Consider the following 23495-nt stretch of genomic DNA (forward strand, 5'->3'; position numbering starts at 1 on the left):
GTCTGGGCGTCTGGGGAAGATGCCGCTGCTACAGCCTGGACCTGTCTCTACCTGCCCCAGGAGGGAAGGCGGCAGGAGGACTTCCCAGAATGCCATGCAGCCAGCTTCAGGCCAGGCCCAGCCACAGGGAGAGGAGGTGTGACTGGGAACTAGAACGCTTGGGATTTACGGAGGGTGGAGGCAGGTAGGAAAAGGTTGGTGGAAGGGTGGCAGGACCGGAGTCTCGAACAGTCAAGGAGGGGAAGGGAGATTGGGGACTGGCATTCCCGGGTTCAGCAGGGAAGTGGGACTAGATGGCTGATTAAGGTACCAGAAGTTCAAGTTCCTGATTCTGGACTTCAGCAGTCGCTTGCCTTTACCCCACTGATATGCTTTGAAGAAAAGATGTTCCAGCTCAAGGGCCAGACAATGTTGGGGGTTCCAATGCCTTGGTCTTGTTCTGATCCAGAGGCCCAGCGATCTCAGGGGACTGTGGCTTTGCTGTCCAAATCTGGCCTTGGAGGAGAATGTAGGGTCTCCCAGCCAATCAGAGGAGGTCCTTTTACTCCAGCTCCAACCTGCCACCACGTTGTTCAGCCATCACAAAGCCTGCTTCTCCCCAGGCCCTGTTATCCAACCTACGTCCTGCACTGCCCCCCACCCGGACTTTCTTGCCTCTTCCTATTTCTTCCCCTCCTTGGTGGACCCAGAACAAACAAGAGTCAACAGTAGGTGTGGCTGATTGGTGATAGAGACCCCCTGGCCCTCCGCTTTGTCAATCCTCCCGCACTGCCCCCAAGGACTCTGAATTAGGGAGGTCTCAGAAGAGGGGTTGCTTAACCTACCAAGGTGAGGCAGCTGGCTGGAGGGCGGGGTGACCTTGCAGGCAGGGCGGAGGGGGGGCAGTTGTGCGGGGTGAATTCATTATTGATGAGTCCTGCACCCCGGGCTACTAATGAGCCCAGGCCGGTTGCTCTAATTGATGTCAAGAAACTTGAGACCCCCAGATCAGCTTCCCGCCTGCCAGCTGCCTCTCCTGAGCCCCCTCCCCCTCCCTGCACCCCCAGCTGCTCTGTTCCCTTCCCGGGCCTCCTTCCCATCTCTGCACAAACAGAGGAGGAGAGGGCTCAGTCCTCCTAGCCCCCTACCCTCCTGTCCCTCTGGATGGCTCAAGTCTCGGGACGAGAGGCAGGCATCCTCTGGAGGGGCTGGGAGATTTGGAAGGGGAAACAGACCAGAGCCTGAGAAGTACCGTTCAGGGGCAGGAAGGCAGGTGCTAGAGGCCACTGTGGCCTTTCTGAGCCCAAGGAATTCCTCTCTTATACTGCGTACCCTCAGGAGAGACCTTGTCACTCTGAGAACCAGGGGTACAGGCACTACAGACACACCCATGACACCAGCCCAATACCCCGCACAGCTCGCTTCCCTTCCTCATTTCCTCCTGCCCGTAGTGTAAGAAATCTCAGATCTGGCCCCTGGAGTTTGGCTGAGGCCAATCCCACCCCTCCCCCAAGCAGGGGAATATGAGATTTCCTTCCTTGAGAATTCCCGGTGCCTTGTTAGGCATCAGCTGCCATCCTTGGAAACACTGGGCGGCTCTTGGCCTAACTAGGTCTCTTCCTCCTTATCAGTCCCTGTTCATCTACAGGTTCTGGAAAGAAGTTCTGAGGTACAATTATCGAGAAGTCACAGATGTGAGTGTGCAGCAGCCCTGGTCTCCCAGGAGAGGTATGTTTAAGGTGACGCAGGCATTGCTAGGCAGAAGCCTAAGTTTATAAGAATAGCCCAGGTGAGGGGGGAAAGAGGAGATGGACTTCAGGCGCTCCCCGCCCCAAATTCCCATAAATCTGTGGGCATGCTGCCCTCTGGTGGCCGAATTCTGGTCTAGCATGACATAGCCATCTTTGTCTCCAACAATCCATTAGAATTTCAGCACCCCTCTCCTTCCTCTTGTGGCACATTAGGACTGGCCTTGAAAAGACAGAGGACCCCGAGGGGCTCCCTCACTTCGATTTCTCTTCAAAGACCCTAGGGCTTGTTGGTTAAGAATGAGGGCTTTCGCGGTCAGTCAAGGCTGAATTAGACTCTGCTCTGGCACTCACTGGGTGACCTTGGGCGAGTTATATAACCTCTCTGGACCTCAATTTTCCCTTGTGTAAATGGGGTTAACTGTACCTACTTCACAGGATTAATGATAGAGAAATGAAATAACGTATGTAAACTATTTAACACCCTCTCTACCTACCACTGTACAATGAGCAATAAAAACAAAACAAAACAAAACTCTAACTGGCTTTCTTCTGATTTCATTTTGTGGTTTCTTCTCTCAAGCCATTTCATTATTCTGATGTAGAGAAGCCCAGGTGAGTCTTCTGGACCATCTTCCCCCATCTTCAACTTGGCCCTCCCGCTTTGCATTCTTCCCTTAATGCTTAAACCCAAGGAGAAGGGATTCTTTTTCTTCTCTCTGGGAGGTGCTGGGAACCAAATCTGGTGGGGCTGGATGATGGGCAGGAGTCAAGCCCTCCTTTCAACTCTTCCATCATCTCTTTCTTTCACCTAAGAGAAGGGAACCCAAAATGTAGTTCCATAGTTCCTGGGGGTCATACTCCTGACTCCTTAAGGAAAGAAGCTGTGAAAAACAGACATTTCCTATGCATCAAGCCATCTGGTTCCAGGATGGGTTTGCAAAGAGTAGGTAGGACACAAATTCCAGCTCTGGTCAGTGGGGGCACCGGGCCGGGTTTATTGCACTTGCAACAGAGTTTAAATAAGTCCCGGATGTCCGGAGCTGAGGTGAGGGGAGGTTGGGCAGGGAGAAAGGGGCAGCGTCAGTGCAGCTAGTAGGCAGAACCCAAATCCTGCAGGCCCAGGACAGTGGGCTCCCCTTTTTCTGGGGGACTGGGAGGGCCTGCGCCTGACCAGGCTGAGGTTCCAGATCTGTTACCATCATGGCCCCTTCAGGGTCCTGGGCAATTCCCGACTACTTCCGAGACAGAGGTGGATTGGGCCTCCAGGCCCAGGTCTGCAACAGGCTCAGATGTAGTCCTGGATCTGCCTGGTTAGGTTACCAATGTCTGAGTCTGGGTCCCAGATCAACCCCAGGCCCCAGGTTCGATCTGGCCCCATTAGAGTTCTGAGTCCCCTTGGAGCTGGTTCTGAGCCAGCATGATCCTTGTTTGGGATCTGTCCTGAGCTGGGCCTGGGGCACCATCCACAGTTAGTGTTCCTTGTTGGCCCACCAGGGTGGGGGCCGTCCAGAGCTTCCAGGTCTCACTCCCTGGGTTCCAAGTTCTTAGCTGGGGGCTTCCTGTGTATCTCTGGCAAGACTGAGGATAGATCTTTGCAGGCTGGAGCTGGACAGGAAGTCCTGGTGGCACATCTGGCCCAGAGAACTGGGATTGGATTCCCCAGGGCTGGTTCCAAGTTGTTTTCAGGAAACTTTCTCCAAAATGCAAAGGCTACAGGGAGGCTGGGGCCTCTATCCCTGGATCTGAGTTCCCCTATCCATGAGGAGGGCGTGTGTAAACGAGGGTCCTTCACAGTGCATGGGGGGAGGGGATCCCCAGCTCCTCACCTCCCGGCTCTGGCCCTTCAAGTATGTCTCTAGGCTGGGGAGAGGAGCTTCTCCCTGGCCCTCAGCACCTTCAGGAAGTGCCCAGCCCCCTCCCTGTCAGTAGACTGAGGGTGGGGGGACTGGGTCTTGAGGATTGGGAGTCTGGGATCGGGACGAGTCAGGCATCAGAGGTGGCTGGTGGCTTGAGTTGAGCTTTTTCCATGGCGGTGCCGTATGGGAGAGAGCGTTTGAAGAATCCGAGCTGAGGAGGGGGTAAGGAGGGAGAGTTGAGATATTCTGGCTTCCATTTCTCCCCAGTTCTTATCCCAAGAGGAAATGAAGAGGATTCTAGTGCTTCCAATCTCCCCATTTTGCAAAAGTGGCCTAACCCTGGCTGTTGAGACTACCTCTCCAATAGGTCCAACGGGCCGGAAGAGCTAAAGTGCGGAGTGCTTTCGGCACACAGGGCTCTTTCATCAGTGCTGCAAAGTCGCCCCCAGTCAGGCCAGGGGTGCAAACAGGTTTGAATTCAAGTTCTACATCTGAATGCTTAGTAGCGGCTGCCTCTTGAGAAGGATTCTGAGGCTACTACCAGGGTATGGCCAATTAGTGAAGGCTGCCATTAGTTTTGGGGGGAAGTGATAGCACTAATGCCACACGTTTGCCACCTGTGAGTGGCACTGATTTGCAAGTCTTGGCGAACATCAGCTTGAGTCAAGAGACTCCTTCTAAGCTAGGGGCTGTCGAATGAAGGGCAGGATCCTACAGGCAGGGTCAGGACGGCATGCGAGTGGCCAGGGCAGAGGAGGGGGCGTGTGGCTGGAGAACTGGTCTGGGGATAGATGCCGGGGACTATGCTGGGTTCAAGGCAGAACCTGAGGAGGGAGTGGCCTGGTCACAGGAGGACGTGGCTGACCTTGTAGAGGACATAGATGAGCAGCCCGAGGAGCAGGAGGCCAACGAGGACGGCTAGGATAATGATCCAGAGCGGGACGCCGTGGCTGCCTTCTGCCTTGGTCCACTGCACCGCCGTGGCCACCTAGGGAGCAAGTCAGGAGAAGTCACCGAGAAGCCATTAGTTCTCCCCACCCTACACTTGGCTCCCACTTGCCATCGGACCTAAACCACCTCTCACCTCCCATGTTGGGCTAGCGGAAGTCTGAACTTCGAAATTTAAATTCCCAAGATGTGCATTATTATCTCTTACTTTTGGGTCTTCACACCTGCTAATTCCCTCTCCCCAGAGAATATACCTTTCCTGACTGATTAGTCTGGTAGTTCCTATTTATTCTTCAGGTCTCAGCTGAAACACCACTTCTTCCAGGCAGCCTTTCCTGACCCTGCAAGACTGAGTTTAAGTGTCCCTCTGATGTGTTCCCATAAATATCCTGGCACTTGTCACACTGTGTTCTCATTGCCCGCTAGCCTGTGAACTCCAAGAGTGAAGATACTCTGTTCACCTTGCTTATTGTTACATTCCCCAGGACCCAGCACAGGCCCCGGCACATGGGAATGCTCAGTACGTGTTTTTTACAATAACGAGGCCAGCCTCCACCCATGTCCCAGTCCTAGTGCCAGGCCCAGTACTCTGAGCCTTAGCTTCCTTGGCCCAGATCTCTGGCCCAGGTTCACCTGAAGTTCCTTTCGGGGAAGTTGCTGCGGCGGGATTCGGTAGGGCATCTTCAGGGCTTCATACACGGCATCACACTGCAGGCTAAATGGCTGGTGTTCCCGCTGTGAATGGGGAAGAGGTGCTCAGGGCAGCCCCTCTTGGGGGCTAGAGGACAGAGGGCTCCCCGTGATCTGGCTCAGGTTGTGACCTCTCCCTATTCTGGATTCATCCTCTCCTGAATATCTGTGTTCCTTATGTGAGACAACAAGTGTGTAATTAAATACTTATAACTAAATAATGGATAATTAGATGGCTACATGTTCAATAAAAATTTTTTTTGAGTCATTAATGTGGGTCAAGCACCCAGGACACTGTCTGGCCCACAGCGTTTGCTCAATAAATGACTGCTCTTTACTATTCCTACATCTGATTGTCTCTCCACTATGGATTCATCTTCCATCTCTCTGTTTTTTTTATCATTCTCTGCATGCTGGTCTCCCTCCAGTTCTCCCTCCTCTGAATGGGCCTGGAGAGGGAAGCTGTCACTCCCAGTGTGGCCACTAGGTGGCATAAAGGACACACAGCCTTGTCTAAACAAGGGTGAGGGAGGGGAGCAGGAGTGGCTGGGTCCCATTCACCAAAGGAGGCGGCTGGGGCAGTAGGGACAGGGAGGGTATGATCAGGCCAGCCTGAAGGTCAAGGGTCAGGGTGGAGGTAAGGCTCCCTCACTTGCAGGAAGGTCTTGGCCCAGACTCGGAAATGCAGTTGCAGACTTCGGCTCTCTTGCCGGTGCAGTGGCCCAAGCTCACAACGCAGCCTGAAACACTCCACCTCGGGGCATTTCTGGGAAGAAAGAAGAGGCTTGAACCTGGAGTTCTGCCGTTCTGGTGGCCCTGAGAACCTAAGTCCCAATCTGACTTACCAGGACCTGAGGTCCTGGGGAGGCTGGGCTGCGGCCTGGAGCTTCCCGTCTTTGTAGCTGGTGGTGCTGGGAACCTTCCGGATCCAACTGGAAGAAGGAAGAGACCATTAGCTGCTTCTCCACCTCGTCACAGCACCCAGGTCAGCCAGCAGCTGGGCTCCAGAGCAGCTTCAGCCTGCTCTCTCTCTCTCTCTTTTTCTTTTTTCTAAAGATTTTATTTATTTATTTGACAGACAGAGAGAGAGCACAAGCAGGGGGCGAGGCAGAGGGAGAGAGAGAGAAGCAGGCTCCACACTGAGCAGGGAGCCGGATGTGGGCCTCGATCCCAGGACCCTGAGATCACGACCTGAGCTGAAGGCAGACACTTAACTGACTGAGCTACCCAGGCACTCCTCCCCTTTCAATTTTAATTATTATTCCCTACTACAATGTAAGCTCCATGAGAGTGGGGACCTTGTTCGTTGTGTCCAGTGAGGTATTTCCTGAGCCTATAACAATGTTCAGTGTAGACACTCATTTACTCTAATGTTGCCAATGAGTAAACAAGCTTTAAACCAGGCATTAGGGCCCAGGGAAACAGGTCTGAAGATGGCTTCCCAGAGAAGGTGGGACAGAGACGGGCCCTAGAAGTCTCCCAGCGCAAGAAGTAAGGGAGGGATATTTCAGGCAGTGTGTAAAGGACTCTTTTTCCCTCCCATAGCCTTGAGGTGTCTGTGGTTCTTCTGCCCCTCTTCCAGTCTAGCTTCAGGCACATCCTTTTGGCTCTTCCAGGCCTCCGGTGACCTTCCCCAACCTCCCCAGCCATGGTCCCTCCTCCCACGCCAGTCTCCAGGCCTCTCACCTCCAGGTTCTGTGGGTTGGGGGGGTGACTGGCGGTGCAGTTGCCAAGTCCTGTCACCCTGGTCATGTAGAAAAGCTGCTGACCTTCCAGAGTCCGGGGACAGCTGAGCTCCAGCATGCCCCGGCTAATGGAGCTGGGGCCCTGGTTGATGAGCTGAGGAGAGGGGAACACAACCGTCCTGAGGAGGAGAGGAGGGCTTCTGCCCTACTGAGACCCTGGGTCACCATGGCCCACTATCCCCTGCTGCATGTCTCCTATCTCAGAAGTGAAGGAGGAAATCAGTAGGTGAGGATGAAATCCTCTCTAGCCCCTCCACTCCCAGCAGCCTGCCCTGCACCCAGCCCCCCGGCCTCTACCATTCCTCACCTCATAGACGTGGTGGACAGCAGGGCCCACGTCTCCCTCTTCCTGAGGCTGGTCTCGGGGATGCCAGTCGCTCACAGGGAATAGCACGGCCTCAGGCTTGGAGACACTAAGGAGGAGGCGGTTTAGAGGACGGTGGAAGGGATCCTATATGCATCCTTTCCTAGAAGTGTCTCCCCTCTCAGAAAGGCCCCAGTGTGCCTGGGCACTTACCCATTAAGGGAGACCTGGGCGTGAGCCTCCACTGAGAGCCGGAAGGAAACCACTTCGCTTTGTGAGTTGTTGAGATTCTTGCTGAGGACGGAGGAGAGACTGAGGTGGTGCTGGAGCCCAGCCAGGGACAATGCCCCCCTGCACCAGGCTCCACCCCGCCCAGTCCCATCCCCTCCCTACCTGAGAATCTGGAAGTCAAACTGGATGGTTTTCTTTGTGTCCCGGAGGTGAGGGACTGTGAACCGAAGGCCACCCCAGATCTGTGAGGCAAGGTGGGGGGACAAAGGAGCCTGTTAGACTGGGCATTTGCCGCACTCCAATTCCAGCCCCCTTCCCTATTCCACCGCTGTGCTCTGGACAAGCTGTCACCGCCCTCTCGGATCCTCTCCTGTGCCAGACTTACACTGGCTCCTGCCTTCATGGGGTTGCCCAGGTCACACACCAGCAGGCGGCTCTGGTTCACAGCAGAGTAGTCACAGCTCAGGCTGGAGAAGTTCTGGAGGTGGGGTGGGTATGGGTGAGGTTTTGGTGCCCCTCTGGTAGGTCCCCTCCCAAGCCGAGTCTGAGAGCTCCCTCTTACCCCTGGGTTTCTGACGAGCCCGGAATACTCGGCCTCTGGAGGGGCTGTGACCCGAAGCTCGGCCTCATAGGCACCGCCCTCACCCACATTCTGGGCGTGGAAAGTTAGGTTCAGGGAGTTCTTGTCGCCCAGGTACACGTGGTTCTGCTCCCTGGAGGGGAAACACGGGGTAAGGGACATTAGGAAATTAATGCCCAAACCAGGACAATGAGCCGTAATAATAATATAATAATAATAGGTGCCATTTACTGAGTTCCAACTCTATGGAGTTCCAGCACCAGGCCAGATGTTTTATGTAGATTATTTCATTAGTCCTTTCAAAAAGGCAGAGAAATTGATGCTATCATTCCCACTCTACAGACCAAGAAGCTGAAGCTCAGAGAAGCTGAGTAACTTCCTAAGGTCACACAGCTTTGCTGGTATGTCCCTATTCTCTTTTTTCAGGCGCCAGGTGCTTCCAGACTCGACATGTCCTACCATGAGATCTTGGCATCTGGAATCCCCCAGCCTGATGTTGGCCTTCACCTACCCAAACACTTCCAGCTGTAGGTCTGGCACACAGATGTTGTCTTCTCCACAGTCCAGCAAGATCTGAGCCTGGGGAGCAGGATAGCCTTGAGTGGGGGAGTTCAGACCTCCTCCTGGGCCGAAGGCTCCCCCCTCCAGGGCCCTGCTCCGGGTACCGGGGGCTCTCTCCTCCCGGGTCTCGTCTCTCCCCCACCTCTCCTCACCTTGTCCTCTATGCGGCTCTTGCTCTGGTAATGTAGGACTGGCCGGAGGCCATGGCTGTCCACAGGGGCTTGGGGGTCCAGCGAGAAGTTGAGGGCGATATGAATCGGGGAGAGCTTATCTCGGAACTCTGACTCATTCTGGGGGGGCGGGGAGAGCGTTCGCTGTATCAGAGGACACCGGGGACCTAAGGGTCCTGCTCCTCAGCCCCTCACATCTCTCTTTGTCCACTCAGGGCCCTCAGGAATCCAGGCGTCCACATTTGACCATTTTCTTTGCTTCCGAGGCCCTGACAGCCTGGTTCCCAGGTCCTCAGAAAGAAGGGCCCCTTTCCTCAGCCCCCAAAGTCCCAAGCCTCTCACTGGGATCTCCCCATGTCTTTTCTTTGAAGAGGGGCCCCAGTTCTATTTGACACCCTCCCCAGGCCAGTCCGGTCCCCGCCCTTGGGGCCGTACCCTGAGGTAGATCTTCATCTCTCTGCACTCCTCCCGAGCCCCATTCTGGATGAGCAGGGTCTGGGTCAGGGTCGCCTGTTTGGAGGCCAGGAACAGTGCCCGCCGCACTCCCCCCTTCTGCTTCTGCCAGTCCAACTGGAGCTCCACCGTGAAGCCTGCAGCCAGAAACAGAGGTTCAGGAGAATCTGTCTCTCCCTCTAACCCTATGCAGGGAGAAGGGAGGTGCCCAAGTCTCCAGCCCCCCCCCCCATCCCAAGGCCTCAGAGATTCTGGAAGTCTCCCTCACCAATGGAGTCAGGAACGTGTTTTCCAGAAGCATTGAGGCAGAAGCTAAGGTTGATGCTGGAGGAAGACCAAGAGGAAAGCTGGTGTAGCCAACGAGCTGGCATCCTATCCCCCACCTACTCCCAGGCAGACCCAGACTGGGACACCCGCATTTGTCCCCTACCACAGACCTGGTTTCTCTGCCCACTCCCAGGCACGGACTGAGGTATTTCAGACTCACTCCCTGTCACCTCCCGGGCCCCAGCTCACCAAGCCACAGGGCTCCCCTCCAAGCTGCAGCTGCGCTCCTCTGGGTTGAACATGGCAGGGAAGATGGCGAGGGAGGCACTGGTAGAGACAATGGGGCGGCCCCTGCCAAGAGTGGATACGGGGTCAACAGAACTGAGACTTCTCTGGAATCAGGGCACAGGAAGCTGATGCGCAAGCCCCAGGAAGCCAGTGTCCTTTGCACACTTGCCCAACCTCAGCCCTATTGAGAAATTCCCCAGTTCCCACTTTTCCCAGGCCGCCCCCTCGAATTCATACCTATACACCACAGCCTTGTCCACACCGAAGGACCCCACGATCAGATCTGCAAGAAGTCAAGAAACTACCCCTTACAGCAAGCCCCAAATCAGGGTCCTTCCTTCCTAACCCTCTTCTGTCATTGCTCGGAGGAGGCCCAAGAGAGGGGACAGCACCATCTGGTGGCATTATTCTAGAACTGTACCCAGGAGCTCAGGAAAGTGCAGAGGAGGGGGAGGGGTCTGTGACCTAGAGAATTCTGAGGTGAAAGAGGCCTCAGCCACCACTCACCAGGGTATCCATTGCCATCCAGGTCTCGGCCTCCTCGGAGCGCAGAGCCAAAGAAGTCCGGCGTGTGGCCAGCCGCCCACAGGGGCAGCAGAACCTGGGATGGCTTAGAGCCCAGCCCCCCAGGACCCCCAGGGAATATAAACACCACTCCCTGCTGGGTCTCTCCACCAAAGGGAGCTCCAATGGCTACATCTGCAAGACACACAACACACACCAGTCAGGAGGCCGGGAATCCAGGAGTCTGAATGTCTACCACCAGACCCCAGAAGCCAGGATCCTCCTTTTCCCCATCTGCTATTCCCAGTTTTCTAATCTCTTCAACTCCCAAGACGAAGACATAGGGATTAGAGTTTACACAACCTCCCTGGGGAGTCACTGGGGGTCTGGGTATCTTAGCTGACAGCCACTGTCTCCTCAGATTCCTTCTGACTCAGGCCCCAGACTCCTCCTCTGCTCCTTGTGCCCATGGCACTTACCATTGTAGCCGTCCTGGTCCAGGTCCCCCAGGGGGGTCAGGGAGCTGCCAAATCGGCCAAACTCATCATGGCCGGTGAGGGTCAGGGCGGGTGTGGGCTCCATGCCAGCTGGGTGCTGCAGATAGACGTACACCCTGCCCACCTCCTGAGGCCGCCCGTCCGCAGTCCGCTCCATGAGCAGAGGAGCCCCCACCAGCAAGTCATCCAGCCTGAGGGGAGGGGGAAAACCCAGGTGTCCCGACACCCTGCCTTGCCACCTCCCCTCCTCAGTCCCGCTGCCCGGAAATCCCAGGCATCCTGGATCCCAGGCTCCCTCCCACCCGAGTGAGATGCCCTGAGGTCTTTAGCTCTCAGCTCTCTCCTTGCTCCTGAGCAAGGCGAAGGCAGGCACTGGGGGAGAATCCAGAGAAAAAGCCTGGAGAAAAACTCCGCTTGTATTTTTCTGTCTCACTCCCACTCTTCAGTCCTGGAGCCGGGAAGGGCATCGCACCGTGCCCCTTTCCCGCTACTCACCCGTCCCCGTTGATGTCTGTGGCAGCCACTGCATAGCCGAAGTAGGAGGCCATCTGAGGTGGGGGTCAACAAAGGGGCAGCTTTGGGTCAGAACTAGGGGGGGTCACGCGACAGGATCTACAGGGACTGTGGGGGGAGGTCAGAGACTCCAGGGAGCCTGAGAAGTTGGGCTGAGCTTACTGGATTAGGGCTAGGACTTGTTGGCAGAGGGCCAAGCTGGGCTGTGTGTGGGGGGTGTCCTCACCTGTTCCCCTGAGAAGTTGTAGAGGGATCGGATGTCTGAGCCATTAAGGATGGTGACCTGGGGACGACGAAATACACCCATTGGTCCTGGACTCCCAGACCATCCCATGGGTGGAGGACAAATGGGTGTGGGATTCCCCGGGGGGAGGCATTTGTTAGAGACACCACTTGTCTCCTAATTCCTTCCAGACTTTGCCTCCACGTTCCCACCTCTACGCCAGGGAGCTCCATCACATGGCAACTTCACTAGTTTTCTCCATGTCACTGGCCAACTACAGACAGATTTTATATTTATCTGTCCGTTGTCCATCTCTACCCACTAGGATGTAAGATCAGTGGGGGCAGGAGTTTGGGTTTGTTCTTTGCTTTCTCCCCGGAGCCTGAAGCAGCACTTGGTGAGCAGGAGACAATAACCATTAGTTGAATGATGAACGCACGTGCAGACCTCAGTCATTCCTCAACCCCCAGCCCTCCCAAACCACCAACACTCCTGGCTCCCCTCTGCCCCCTTAGTGACTGGCCCTTGACTCCTTGCCCTCTTCCCCACTCTCGCTGCTCTTACTCTGGTGGGACTCCTCTCCCAGGACTGCTGGCTGGCCCCCAGCTGTCTCCCTGCCTCTCGGCACCCTGCCTCCAGGGCAGCAGATGAACTGATGGTCCCAGAGTGGATGCAGGAGGCACACTTCTGGCTTGGAAATCCACAGCAATTCCCTGCAGCCATTGCCCAAATTCTCAACTTCTTGCCTGGTCCTCTGAGGCCCTGGGGAATCTGGCCCCAACCTATCTGTTTTCCTCAACCTTTCCTTACTCTCTTCATCCTTAATCAGACCACGAGTCTGCTACAATGGCCTTTCTTTTCCTTTTCTTCCATGCTTTTCATGCTCCTGTCCCAGATGCCCTCTTGGCTCGTCTCCACGGATCCTTCATAGAACTGTCTCTGGTCCGTTCCTGCCCTAAAAAGAGGTTACTCCTTCCCCTAAACTGCTATATCCTCTTAACCACCTTTCTGAAATTTATCACAGTGCAGAAAGAAGGCTGACTTTGGAATAAGACAGATCTGGTTTTAAATCTCTCTCCGGCCACTTACTAACTGGGTGATCTTAAACCACTTGCCTGGTCGCAGAGCCTCAGCTTTCTCATGTGGAAAATGCGCATGGTATTATCTAGCCCCATAAGCTTTTGTTGTGAGGAACTGCTACCATGAGCGAGCGGGCAGAGCCTGCTGCCCCAGGGGCTGGGGAGTACTTGCTGTCCCTGAGATTATAGCTGCACCTGCCCCTTATCTTACAGCCTCCATTAGAAGCACCTTAGGAGAGGGGGTACAGTGTCTTATTCATCTTCTCATCTCTTACCTTGCCTTAATAAGCGTTGTTAATTGAATGAACTCCTATGGCGTTCTTATCTATGTCCTTTTTAAAGCACTTGTCACGGGCTAATAATAACAGCTACCAGTTGTACGCTGCCTAAGAGTTCACAAGTGCTGTCACTGGCATTATCTCATTGCAGCCTTACAAGAGCCTTGTGAGGTCAGAACTATTATTATCCCATTATACAGAGAAGAATGAGGCTCAGAGAGGCTAAGTAGGTTTAAGGATTTTACGGAATGAAGTAGGGTATGAATAAATAACAGAATGATTCATCCAGAATAAGTGCCACTACTTGAACCCAGGTCTGCCTCCAGAGCCCGTGTTCTGATCCATTTTTTGAACCCTCACAAGCTGCCATGCAGAGTTCTTTGTGATCAGCGAGGGGAGGGGAAGGGGAGGGAGGGAGGGAGGGTCAAGCTGCGTCTTACATAACCATAGGTGAGGTTCCCTTTGGGCACGCCAGCAACAAAGTCTGCAAAGAGAAGAGAAAGTTGTGGGCTAAGGGTGGGGAAAGGAGAATCAGACAACGAATGGGGTCTCAGCTCCTGTGGCTCCAGGTCCTGGGTCTGCTCCATCCATCCCCTCCCTTGGCCCCAGCCTGGGGACACACTCACCTTCTGTGTCGTCACCACTGAATTCGCCCACAGCCACAGAGTATCCTGGGGGACATGATGAGTGGATGTAAGTGGGGACCCCTCTGCTGTGGCCCATCCCCCAGTTCCTTCCCCACCCCTACAGGGCCTTCATAGGTGGCCTGCATACAAGTATGGAGGAGGGACTGCGGGTGCCTGAGTGGGAGAAGAGAAGTGGGGGGAGTCGGGGCAGCAGTCCCTGAGGTCTCCCCTGTAGTTCCCTCCCCAGCTGCTCGCTCACCCAGGTAGCTGTCATCATAGATGGAACTGGCCTGGCGGGTCTGCAGCTGCCCCTGCACCAGGTTGATCAGATACTCAGGGTAGTAGGATTCTGCAATCTGTTCCTGGGTGGCAGACAGGATCTGGCCTGGGGAAGGGCACGAGGAGTTGGGTGGACGGAGGAGGAGGTGGCGGGGAAGGGGGGCACTGGGAGCCGACGGGGTGGCGCTGCAGAAATGTGGTTCAGGGAAGGGAAGCTTGTGGAGGATGGTGGAAAAGGATATATACTTTCTCGAGAAAGGGAGAGGAGATTCGGGACAGGGGCAGGAGCGGGAAGGACGGTGACCTGAGGCGGGAAGAGGGACGAGAGGCTGTGTGCCAGGGGACGAAGGGAAAGCAGAGGAAGGACTTACCTTGCCAGAAATAGCTCCCTGGTCCACCGAGGACCACACGTCCAGTCTGTAGGGGGAAGGAGAGGAGTCCACATCTGGTCCTGACCCCTGTGTGACACGACCCGCGGCCACTTCCCTCCCAGACACCCTCTCACCTTGGTGAACTCAGCACTGAAGCCGCCTTGGCAGTAACCCTGTCCTGCTGCCCAGCTGAAATCTGTGAGGGGAGAAGGGGGTGGGAAGGAGCCCAGCAAAGAAGAGAGAGCTTGGGGAGGGAGGGAGCTGGGGGCACCAGAGAAAGGACCTCACTGGACCGACGGCGATCAGAAGGGCTAACTGGGGTGGGGCGGGGACTCACAGAGAGAAGGCAGACATGGGGCACGTGCCCCTCTTGCCCTACCTGAGCGGCAAGGCGCATACTCCAGAATTCGGGTGAAGTTGTCTGTGGAGAGGTAGCAGGTGCCCACGGGGTCACTCAGCGGCTCCTTCTCCGTGCGCCAGCTATACAGAGGAGCACAGGCCTGGCGGGGCCCGGAGGACGGGCTTCAGGCTAGTCCGATGGGGGCCTCCCCTCTCTCCCTCAGGCCTGCGCTCCACTGTAGTCACCCACTGCCCGTCCCCTAGTCACCACACCGCCGAGCCCGCCGGGCCTCACCAAGATGGAGGAGCCGTGGGCTCGGACTGTCGCTCCGAACCACTGCAAGGACTTGTACTCCACAGGCTCCTCTCCCTCTGGGCCGGACACCAACGACTCCAGGATCCGAGAGCCTTGGAGAAGTGAGAAGAGGGAGTCATGCTGGGCTGTGGACGGCTGAGACCTCAAGTGGCCCCCACACTCAGCCCGGGAGCGCCCAGGCACTTGCAAATCCTGAGCCCCACGTCTCACTGGGAGGAGTGGGGAAGGGTCTTCAGAGTCTGCTTTGTGCAGCCTGACTCACCCCTTCCCCAGACACATGTGTGCGCGCGCGCGCACACACACACACACACACACACACGTGTACACAGAACCTAGGCTTTCTAGAGTTGCCCCCCGCCCCCGTGTCTCCTTAACCGGCTGGACCAGGGGCGCCTGCGGTAAGGTGCAGGCAGGAGGGTGGCGGGGGAGGAAGGCTATTTCCCTCGAGGGCAGTCCTCTGGCTCCCCGTATCCAACCAAACCGGGGTCTGTGTCTCTAACAACACCTTGGTCCATCCCCTTTCTCATCTGGGTCTCTGTCCCCTTACGTCTTTCTCTCTCTCTCTCCCTTCATCTGTCTGTCTGTCTGTCTCTCCAAGCCTTAGCTCTGCCTCTCCAGGACAATTTTTTTCTTTCCTTTGATTCTCATCTGTCTTTCAGGTTAAAAAAAAAAAAAAAAAAAGTCAAGCCTGTTTCATGACCTTCTCCTTGCCCCTGCCATTGTCTCGTCTTTTTATCTCTCCTCTTTTTGTCCCCTCACCCCAGTCTTTACCTCTGGAGCCAGGCTGTTCAAGTTCATGTCCCCCCTCCACCACATAAAGCCGCACGGCCTTGGACAAGTTACTTAACCTCCGCTTCCCCATCTATGAAATGGGGATAGTACCTCACCCCGGGGTTGTAAGGATTACTCGAGTTAAAGTGTGCAAAGTGCGCCCAACAGCGAGCCAGCACTCTGGAAGCGTCAGCTGTTACTTCTCTCTCTCCTCCGGCTCCCTGCGCCTCGCCCCCACCACCTCTGCATCTACTCCAGACCCGCGAGGGCAGTGGTTTCATCGCGTTCCGGTCCCCGCAGCACGGCCACAGGGCCTGGCATGCACCGTCACTGAGTCAGTGCTTCGTCGGATGAACTGAAAAGTCTGTGGGACTCTCCCTGTCTTTGTCTGTGTTGCTGCCCCGGCCTCCCAGAGTTGTGGGTGATTCAGGGGAAATGAGAGCCACATGTTTCTGAATCATGCCCGCCCTCCCTGGGCTGGGCTGGACTGGGAACGTGGTATGAGTGCCACGGGGAGCCGCTGCACGGCTGCTCCACGGAGCTGAGCCCCCGCGCGCCAGAGCGCTGGGACGGCACGTGGCCACCGAGCCGGGCAGGCTCCACCCCTCGCTCCGGGCGCCGCTCGGCCCGCCCCCAAGCTGCAGTCCCACCCCCAGGCGCTTTCGGAGCTTCCCCGCCTACCCAAGGCGGTTACCTTTACTGTCAAATTCAATGGGTGTGCAGTGTACCCGGCTGGCGCCCCAGGGACAGAGGTAGACAGCACCACCCTGCAGCACTCCTGGCTGGCTGGTGTTAGCCTTGGGCGCTCCCACCAGCACGCTGACCCTGCGGAGGGGAAAGGAGAGGCGTTCAGAGGGACTCCTAGGTCTCCTCCAGTCTCCCCAGGCCTCTGGGCCAGGGGCGGGCTGGGGGTGGGGTAGATGCCCCCTGGGTTGTATTTATATCTCAGAAGATGCCACAGATGCCAGAGGCACAGGCTGGAGTCAGGTGGTCCCCATGTGCCGCTGTCACTAACACAACCACCCCCCTCCACCACCTTCCCTTGTTATTAGAGAGAGGAGGAACCAGAGTCAGTTCTGGGAAGGGAACAGGGGCGGAAGGCCTGTACCCCAGCTTCTCCATCTCCCCCATGGATCTGTCAGGATTGGATACGCAGCCCCTGGAGCTCCGGGGTCCTCCCACCTAGCTTCTACCCTCCCGTCCCAAGCCAAAGCCCTTCTCCGGGCCAAGACCCAGGCATCCGGCTGCCCAGCCTTGGGGCGTGTAGGAGGAAAATGTGAGTCTTGGAAATCAGTCAGTAGAAGTGGAGAGAGGAGCTTGGGAGGATGGTGAAGACAGATTCTCCTGGGCCTGCCTGCCCCTGGGCTCTGGGGAAGACCTCCCCATCTTGGCTAGGTTTCTGCTCAACCCCAGAACCCCTTTCCCACACACCATCCCTACGAGTCTGAATTCAGATCTTGCTCTGCTGGGTCTTGATTCTGAACACGGTGCTTCGAGACAATGAGGAGAAAGTTGCCTTTGCCGGGGGCGCGGGGGGGGGGTCCTATGTCACGGGTGGTCATGGTTAAGGTCCTGGGCAATCTTTCCTGCCTTTGGCTCTGCCTCTACCACAGGCTTTGAGGTCCCTTGGCTCCAAGGCCTCCATGCAGCCATCAGCCCTGCTGGTTTCCTCCTTCAGGGTCTCCCCCAATGACCGCATCTGGCAGCCTGGGGCAACTGGACCCAGTCCCTGGGGTCAGCAGCGTCCCTGCCAGCTTGGCCTCTATTCTCCTGTATCCGCTCTGGCACTGCACCTCAGTCTCTGTCCCTTTGCCGCTGTGACTCCTTGCCTTCTTCGTTTCGGTTTTTTGAGTCCTCTGTCTCTCTCTCGATCTCAGATCCTGGGCTTTTCCATCTCTACTGGTTTCTGGCCTCTTTCAGCTTTCAACATTCCCAGTACTATCTCTTCCCTGATATTTGGGTATGTTCCCTAGCCTTCCTTACCAGGAAAGAGCCCAAGTGGGTAAGTATGGTAGAGGTCCCGAAAGCTAGGGGTGTCTTCCAAGAGGACCAGGTGGGGCAGGGGTGAGAGGCATGGGGTTCAAGAGGAACAGGGGATGGGGCTACCAAGGAGGCAGGGCCACGGGACTGACGTGGGGAGTGTGGAGTGGGCAGGGAGGGCCGGAGGATGAGAAGAGAGGAGGGAGAAGGCAGGGTCCAGAGGAATAGGAGGGGGCCAGGGAGGGAGAGTTCCTGGAGTGAAGGGGGGTGGGGTGCGAGCCCTGGTTACCCTGGGGACAGGAAATGTTTACTGCCTGTGGCTTCCTGTCTGTTTCCAACCTCTCACTTCTCCGTTGTCTCCCACCCGCCAGGCCCCACCCCTCTCACTCAGGCATTACATCCAGTTGGGGGGTGGGAGCTGGCTACTTGGTAGGTACAGTGACCCAGTCAATTGCCAGGCCCAGTGTGTGAGGCTGGTGGGGGGCAGAGGTCGCACTGTCCCAGGACTGGGTGAGGAGAGAGGGGTGCAAGCCTCCCTCAGCAGGCGCAGCCCCAGAGAATAGCTGTGGTACAGGAGGCAGTGAAAAGAGCACTGGACTAGGAGTCAAGAGCTCTGGGTCTGGCACCAGCTCAGTGTGGACTTGGGTGATACCCTTTCCCTCTCTCTCTAGGTGAAGAGGTTGAACAGTTTATTTTATTTTATTTTATTTTATTTTATTTTATTTTATTTTATTTTATTTTATTTTATTTTATTTTATTTTTAAGATTTTATTTATTTATTTAACAGAGGTAGCGACAGCCAGCGAGAGAGGGAACACAGCAGGGGGAGTGGGAGAGGAAGAAGCAGGCTCATAGTGGAGGAGTCTGATGTGGGGCTCGATCCCATAACGCCGGGATCACGCCCTGAGCCGAAGGCAGACGCTTAACCGCTGTGCCACCCAGGCGCCCCAAAGGTTGAACAGTTTAACTGAAAGCCTCCTGAAGCCCTGATATTCCATTTCCAGGAGAGCACAGGGTGGCAGCCAAGAGATCCTGTGCCCACTCCCAGTTTTCCAACACCCCCTGCTCTTGATGAGGACCTGAGCCTTGGATGGCTTGGAGAAGAAGCTTGGAGTCTGGCAGGGCTGGAAGGTGAGAGGGGCCTTACAAAGCCTATGAAGCCCACAGGCTCATGGGCCGGGGGTGTATACGTTGTGCTGTGCGGGAGTGCAGGAGATCTGGCATACAGGCAAGGGACACAGACTTGGACCCCATCTGGGACTTACACCTGCGGGTGCAGTGGCCTTTGCATCCCAGTAATAGCGCCCTCCTCCATGTGCCAAGCAAAGTGCCTGGTGTGAGAGCAGCCCCGTCACCTAGCTTATCCTTGTTCCCCCATTCCTAGTTCTTGCTTCCTAAATCCTGCGGGAGTTGGGCTCTCCTAGGGGTCCACAAAGGTAACGATGGAGGGTCCTTGGGCTATTTTCAATGTTTCAGAAAGCCTAATGGAAATCGTGCATTCACCTGATAAGGTGGCTGGGCTAATTAAAACCTCAAGTGAATTTGCTTTTGGCTAAGATTACATCAACATGTGGGGAAGCTGGTTATCACGTATTGGTCAGAAGCTCTGATTGGCAGCTATAGCTGTCTTCTTGTTCTTTTAGTTGATAAAAAAACAGGAAAAAGGAATTAATTATGCCTTACTAAAAGCAATTTGGCAGATAAATTCTTCTAAAATGTAGAGTTCATGGGAAGAAAGAATTGCCATAATTACTTTTGTCTAGAATTGGCTCGTGGAGACACAGGCTACTACAGCTGCGAGGCACCACCGAGGGCAGCCCGTGGTTTGAAGACTGTCCTGTAGATGCCTCAGGCTGGCCACATGGAGTCTGGGGAGGCCGGTTTGGTCCCGACAGTCCTCCCCATCTTCTTCTAGAGCAAGCTCTTTCCCCTAGAATGCCCTGGTAAGATAGTGTCTGAATTTACACAAAAACAAAGGAAATAAAGGAAAAGCTTGAATTAAAAAATTGCTGACTTAGCTCCATGCTCTCATTTTACAGATGGGAAAACTAAGTCCCAGAGAGGTTAAGTAACATGTCCAAGGTCACTCAGAATCCTTCCTGACACAAGGGCCAGAAGCTAAGAATCCTTCTTCCTAGGCCAACATTCTGGTCTACCCTGTTGCCAACGTATCCCCTTCTCTCCCCTCTACTATCTCCCCAGCCAGGCTTCTGATTAACCAAGTTCCTGTTCAATACATGGTTACTGTTTGACTCTGTTGGCCTGGCAAGGTCGGGGGTGGGGAGTAGCAAGTGGACCAGGGCCCAGCTCCGGCAGGTCCTACAGTCGCCCTGGCCAGGTCAGAGGAGGACATCTAGATCCCCCAGTGCATTCCCAAGAGATATGCCCAGCTGGCTGGAGAGGAAGAGTTGTTCTACTTGGGGCAGTGCCGGTACCAGAAGAGAAGAAGGAGCTGGGCGAAGAAAGCTGGGCACCTTTCCAGCTTATGACTTGGGCCAAGTCACTTCTCTCCAAGCTCTGGATTCTCTCCCCATAAAATGATGGGTTGCCCTTGAATGGTCCCTAAGCCAATTTCGATGATTCCTGAAGTTTCAGCTTGTATGTATGTACATAAAACAGCACAATAGTGTTTCCTATATCTAATGCAAGGATTTTTGTTAACAATCCAATGGAAAAATTGATATGACAGTGTAAGGAATGTGAAGGACCATTATTACTATCAGTACTATGAATAAATACTAGAAGCAAGTAAGAAATGGGGGAAAAGGGGCGCCTGGGTGGCACAGCGGTTAAGTGTCTGCCTTCGGCTCAGGGCATGATCCTGGCGTTCTGGGATCGAGACCCACATCAGGCTCCTCCGCTGGGAGCCTGCTTCTTCCTCTCCCACTCCCCCTGCTTGTGTTCCCTCTCTCGCTGGCTGTCTCTATCTCTGTCAAATAAATAAATAAAATCTTTAAAAAAAAAAAAAAAAAGAAATGGGGGAAAAGTCAGACAAAGAACCAGGTGATATCCAGGGAGGAGAAAACCAGAAATAGAGAAGAGCTATCCTGGAAAAATCAAGCCTCCCATGTACTGATCAGCTTCTATGGACCAGGTGCTTTTCGTATATATTGTCTCACTTAGTCCTCAGAACAGCCTCATAAATTGGGTGTCTGATTTTCACGAAACACCACTAAACACAAAGCAAAAGTAACTCACCCCAGGTTACACAGAGAACAAGTGGTGGGGCCAGGATGCACCCCCCCAGCACTGTCTGACTCAAAGCGTGGCCCTTTCTTACCATGTAACCCGTCTCAGGCTCACCCTGCCCTTTGATGCTGTCTCCGGGCCCCTGTGAGAGCTGTTGCAGGGACAAGAACACTGAGGTCTGCCCTCTCTAGCGATGGCCCCCAGGTCGGGGAGCTGTGTTTGTCCCCTGTGCACAGGAGGGGGCTGAAGGCCCAGCTGTGGTGGAAGGGAGGTCACTGGGGAGGTGGATTGTTCAGAGTCCTACTCTAAGGGTGTATTGTAGGAGAAAATGAGAGGGGAGGAGTGCAAGCTGGACACCTGGGTTCTCTTGGGAGGGGAGATGAGAAGGCTGGGTCCTGGTTTAGAAGACTGCTTTAGGGACTGTAGGATCAGCCCAGGGGCCAGACACCTAGGGAATGGGAGTGTGTGAAAGTCCAGATGTTTTAAAGGAGTCTTTTAAAAGGGAGATGACATTTTAGCTAGGTGGGGGTGGGGGTGGGCTATGAGGAAGGTTAAGAGCCAGACCACTGGATTTACCCTGATAAGGGGGGAAGATCCCATCTCCTCCCTGCCTCCCTCTTCTGTACTCCATTAGGGTTGTGGTAAGCAGTTTGAGGGGGCCTGGGGGAGGCCAGGCCTGGCAGAGGCTCCAGGCCAGGGTGATGCAATGGGGTTTGGGCAGGAGGCCAGGGGGGTGGGGTGGGGGTTGGGTGGGGACCTTGAATAGCGCAGAACCAACAGCTGGGGCCTAACCATCTTTCTTTTTTCCCATTCCAGACAAAGGAGAAAATTGCCCCCCCATTGAATTAGCTAGATTAACCCCTTTTCTCCAAAAACTAAAGAAAATGAGTAGAGCTAAATTAACTGTATCATGTATAAAAACAGCTCACCTCTGACAGAGGTCCTACCAAACCCCGAGACACTATGGGTTGGGGTGGTGGTGGTCGGGACTAGTGGGAAGCTCAGAGCCCAGAGACGAGGAGAAGGAGGATTTCCCAGTTACTGTGGAGGATCAAGAATCTGGCAGCTGGGAGTCCCTGGCTCGGCCCAGGGGCAGGTACCTTCTCCTCTTGCTTCCCAACCCCCACATTTAAACAAACACCCTTGTTCCAAGGTTGCCGCAGCTCTAACTCCGGCTTCCCCAAGTCTGTGGGCTCCCCATTATCCGGGCTCTCAGGGTCCGGACGGCTTGTCACCCTGCTGAGATGGGAACGAGGACCCTCCTTTGAGACTTCCCCAGTCCTCGATGTCCTATGTTATGACGCTCTTGGGCCCAGCAAGCCCGCGTCTCCCCAGCTTCCGACCCCAGCCCTTGAGTCCGGTCTCAGTTCAGCTCCAGCCGACAAGCTACAGGAAATCGGCATTTCTCTTCCTCCCAAGAGCTAGAGGAAGAGGGAAACCGCCCACCCCCCTTCACGCGCGCACACACACCCCTCCCGACACATCCGAGCACCCGCCCTTGGCCAAGCCCGCCCTAGCGCCGGCGCCCCCAGGGCCAGGGTCCCGGGACTCTCCCCAAGTTCCCGGGTCCCCTCGTCCGAACGGAGATTGGGGGTGGAGGGCGGAGTAGGGGCCCGAGGAGAAAGGGGAGGGAGCCGCCATCCCCCTCCCGGGTCTTTCCCAGTTTGAGCGGAGGGGGGAGGGGAGAATGAGGCTGGTCCCCATTTAACCTCTGGACCCCCTCAGTCCCCGGCTCCCCTCTTGCTACACGCGGCTCACTCTGCTTCGACCCGTCTTCCCTCCGCACAACGGCCCTCAGGGGTCCCGAGGTCCCCCAGCGCTCCAAAAAGCCCTTCCCGGCCTCCGCGCCCCTCTCCGCCAGCATCCGCCTCGGGTCCCGGCAGCTCACAGATCTCAACCAGAGACCCGCTGCTCTCGGCTCGCGCGTCCTCCTCTCCCTTGGCCCCGAGACCCTTGCCCGGACCTCTCCGGCTTCCAGCTTCGTGTCCTCTCCCCACCCCACACACGTCTCCCCACTGATCTCAAACTCCAAGCGCCCGGCTCCGCGCCGGCCACTGTCCCCTCCCTACTCCCGCGCGGGCCCCCAACTCCAGCCCTAGTCCTTCCAAACTCCGCCTCTCAAACTCAAGCCTTGGTCCCCTCCATACTCCAGCCGCGCCCCCGTCCCCAGTCCCCAGCCCCCCAGCCCCCACCCCGCCGCCAGCCCTCCCCACTCACCCGTCTGTTCCCGGCCGGTAAAACTCCACCGAGAAGCCGAAGAAGGAGCCCGGGGGCCCAGAGAGTACAGCTGGGGCCTCGGCGTCCAAATTGAAGCCCCCGACCCTGGGTGGCGGCGGCAGCAGCAGCAGCAGCGGCGGCAGCAGCAGCAGCGGCAGCGGGGGTCGGCGCCGGGGGCCCCAGCGCAGTTGCGCGGCGTGGAGAGGGAACCCTGGTGCCCGGCTCCCCATAGCGCCCGCTCTTCCCTGTCCTGGGGCCACCGACCCGGAGCCGCTTCCTAAACCTCCCAGAGGCGAATGACTCAACGCGGGGAGGAGTTTGCCAAACTCCCGGCTGAGCCCTCGCCCCGCCTGCCGGGGGGGCTGGCGGGGGGGCATTCCTGGGTCCTTGGAACGCTGAGCCCGCGCCCCCCACCCCGAAGGGGCGTGGGGGGGCCGCACCTCTGCACTCCCCTCTCCCTAGACCCAGCTGGAGGCCGGTTGTCTGGACT

At 56.0% G+C, this 23495-nt stretch overlaps 1 protein-coding gene across 3 annotated transcripts; it reads right to left on the minus strand.

Moving 5' to 3' along the window:
• Nucleotides 1-2265: 2265 nt before the first annotated feature.
• Nucleotides 2266-23495, minus strand: ITGA5 (integrin subunit alpha 5). Of its 3 annotated transcripts, none has more exons than XM_087855895.1 (30): nt 23006-23495; nt 16314-16444; nt 14828-14940; nt 14573-14693; nt 14328-14389; nt 14194-14239; nt 13803-13928; nt 13544-13588; nt 13358-13401; nt 11564-11620; nt 11320-11372; nt 10807-11015; nt 10331-10522; nt 10061-10106; nt 9785-9886; nt 9537-9592; nt 9251-9405; nt 8798-8935; nt 8596-8663; nt 8067-8217; nt 7890-7982; nt 7667-7746; nt 7487-7585; nt 7277-7382; nt 6911-7063; nt 6070-6156; nt 5877-5990; nt 5168-5269; nt 4452-4574; nt 2266-2538 (listed from the first exon to the last, which is right to left on the minus strand). In XM_087855895.1, exons 1-30 carry the CDS (start codon nt 23380-23382, stop codon nt 2497-2499), a joined length of 3291 nt encoding a protein of 1096 aa, XP_087712021.1. In that variant the 5' UTR covers nt 23383-23495; the 3' UTR covers nt 2266-2496. The 3 variants fall into 3 exon arrangements, with proteins under 3 accessions (XP_087712021.1, XP_087712020.1, XP_045656806.2); XM_087855894.1 differs by lacking the exon at nt 2266-2538 and adding an exon at nt 2697-3797 and having other exon boundaries at nt 23006-23494; XM_045800850.2 differs by lacking the exon at nt 2266-2538 and adding an exon at nt 2697-3797 and having other exon boundaries at nt 7487-7567; nt 23006-23493.

Source organism: Ursus americanus, chromosome 25 (assembly GCF_024610735.1).
Source record: "Ursus americanus isolate L20-20 chromosome 25, mUrsAme1.1.p, whole genome shotgun sequence".
In the NCBI taxonomy this organism is placed as follows: domain Eukaryota; kingdom Metazoa; phylum Chordata; class Mammalia; order Carnivora; family Ursidae; genus Ursus; species Ursus americanus.

Excerpts from the sequence above, each read along its gene's own strand:
- ITGA5 (XM_087855894.1), bottom strand. The coding sequence starts at position 23,382 with ATGCCCCCCCGCCAGCCCCCCCGGCAGGCGGGGCGAGGGCTCAGCCGG. Across the intron at positions 14,694-14,827 it reads CCCACGGCTCCTCCATCTTG|GCCTGTGCTCCTCTGTATAG; the intron begins GTGAGGCCCGGC and ends GGGCCCCGCCAG. Across the intron at positions 6,157-6,910 it reads CCAACCCACAGAACCTGGAG|TTGGATCCGGAAGGTTCCCA; the intron begins GTGAGAGGCCTG and ends TCCTTCTTCCAG.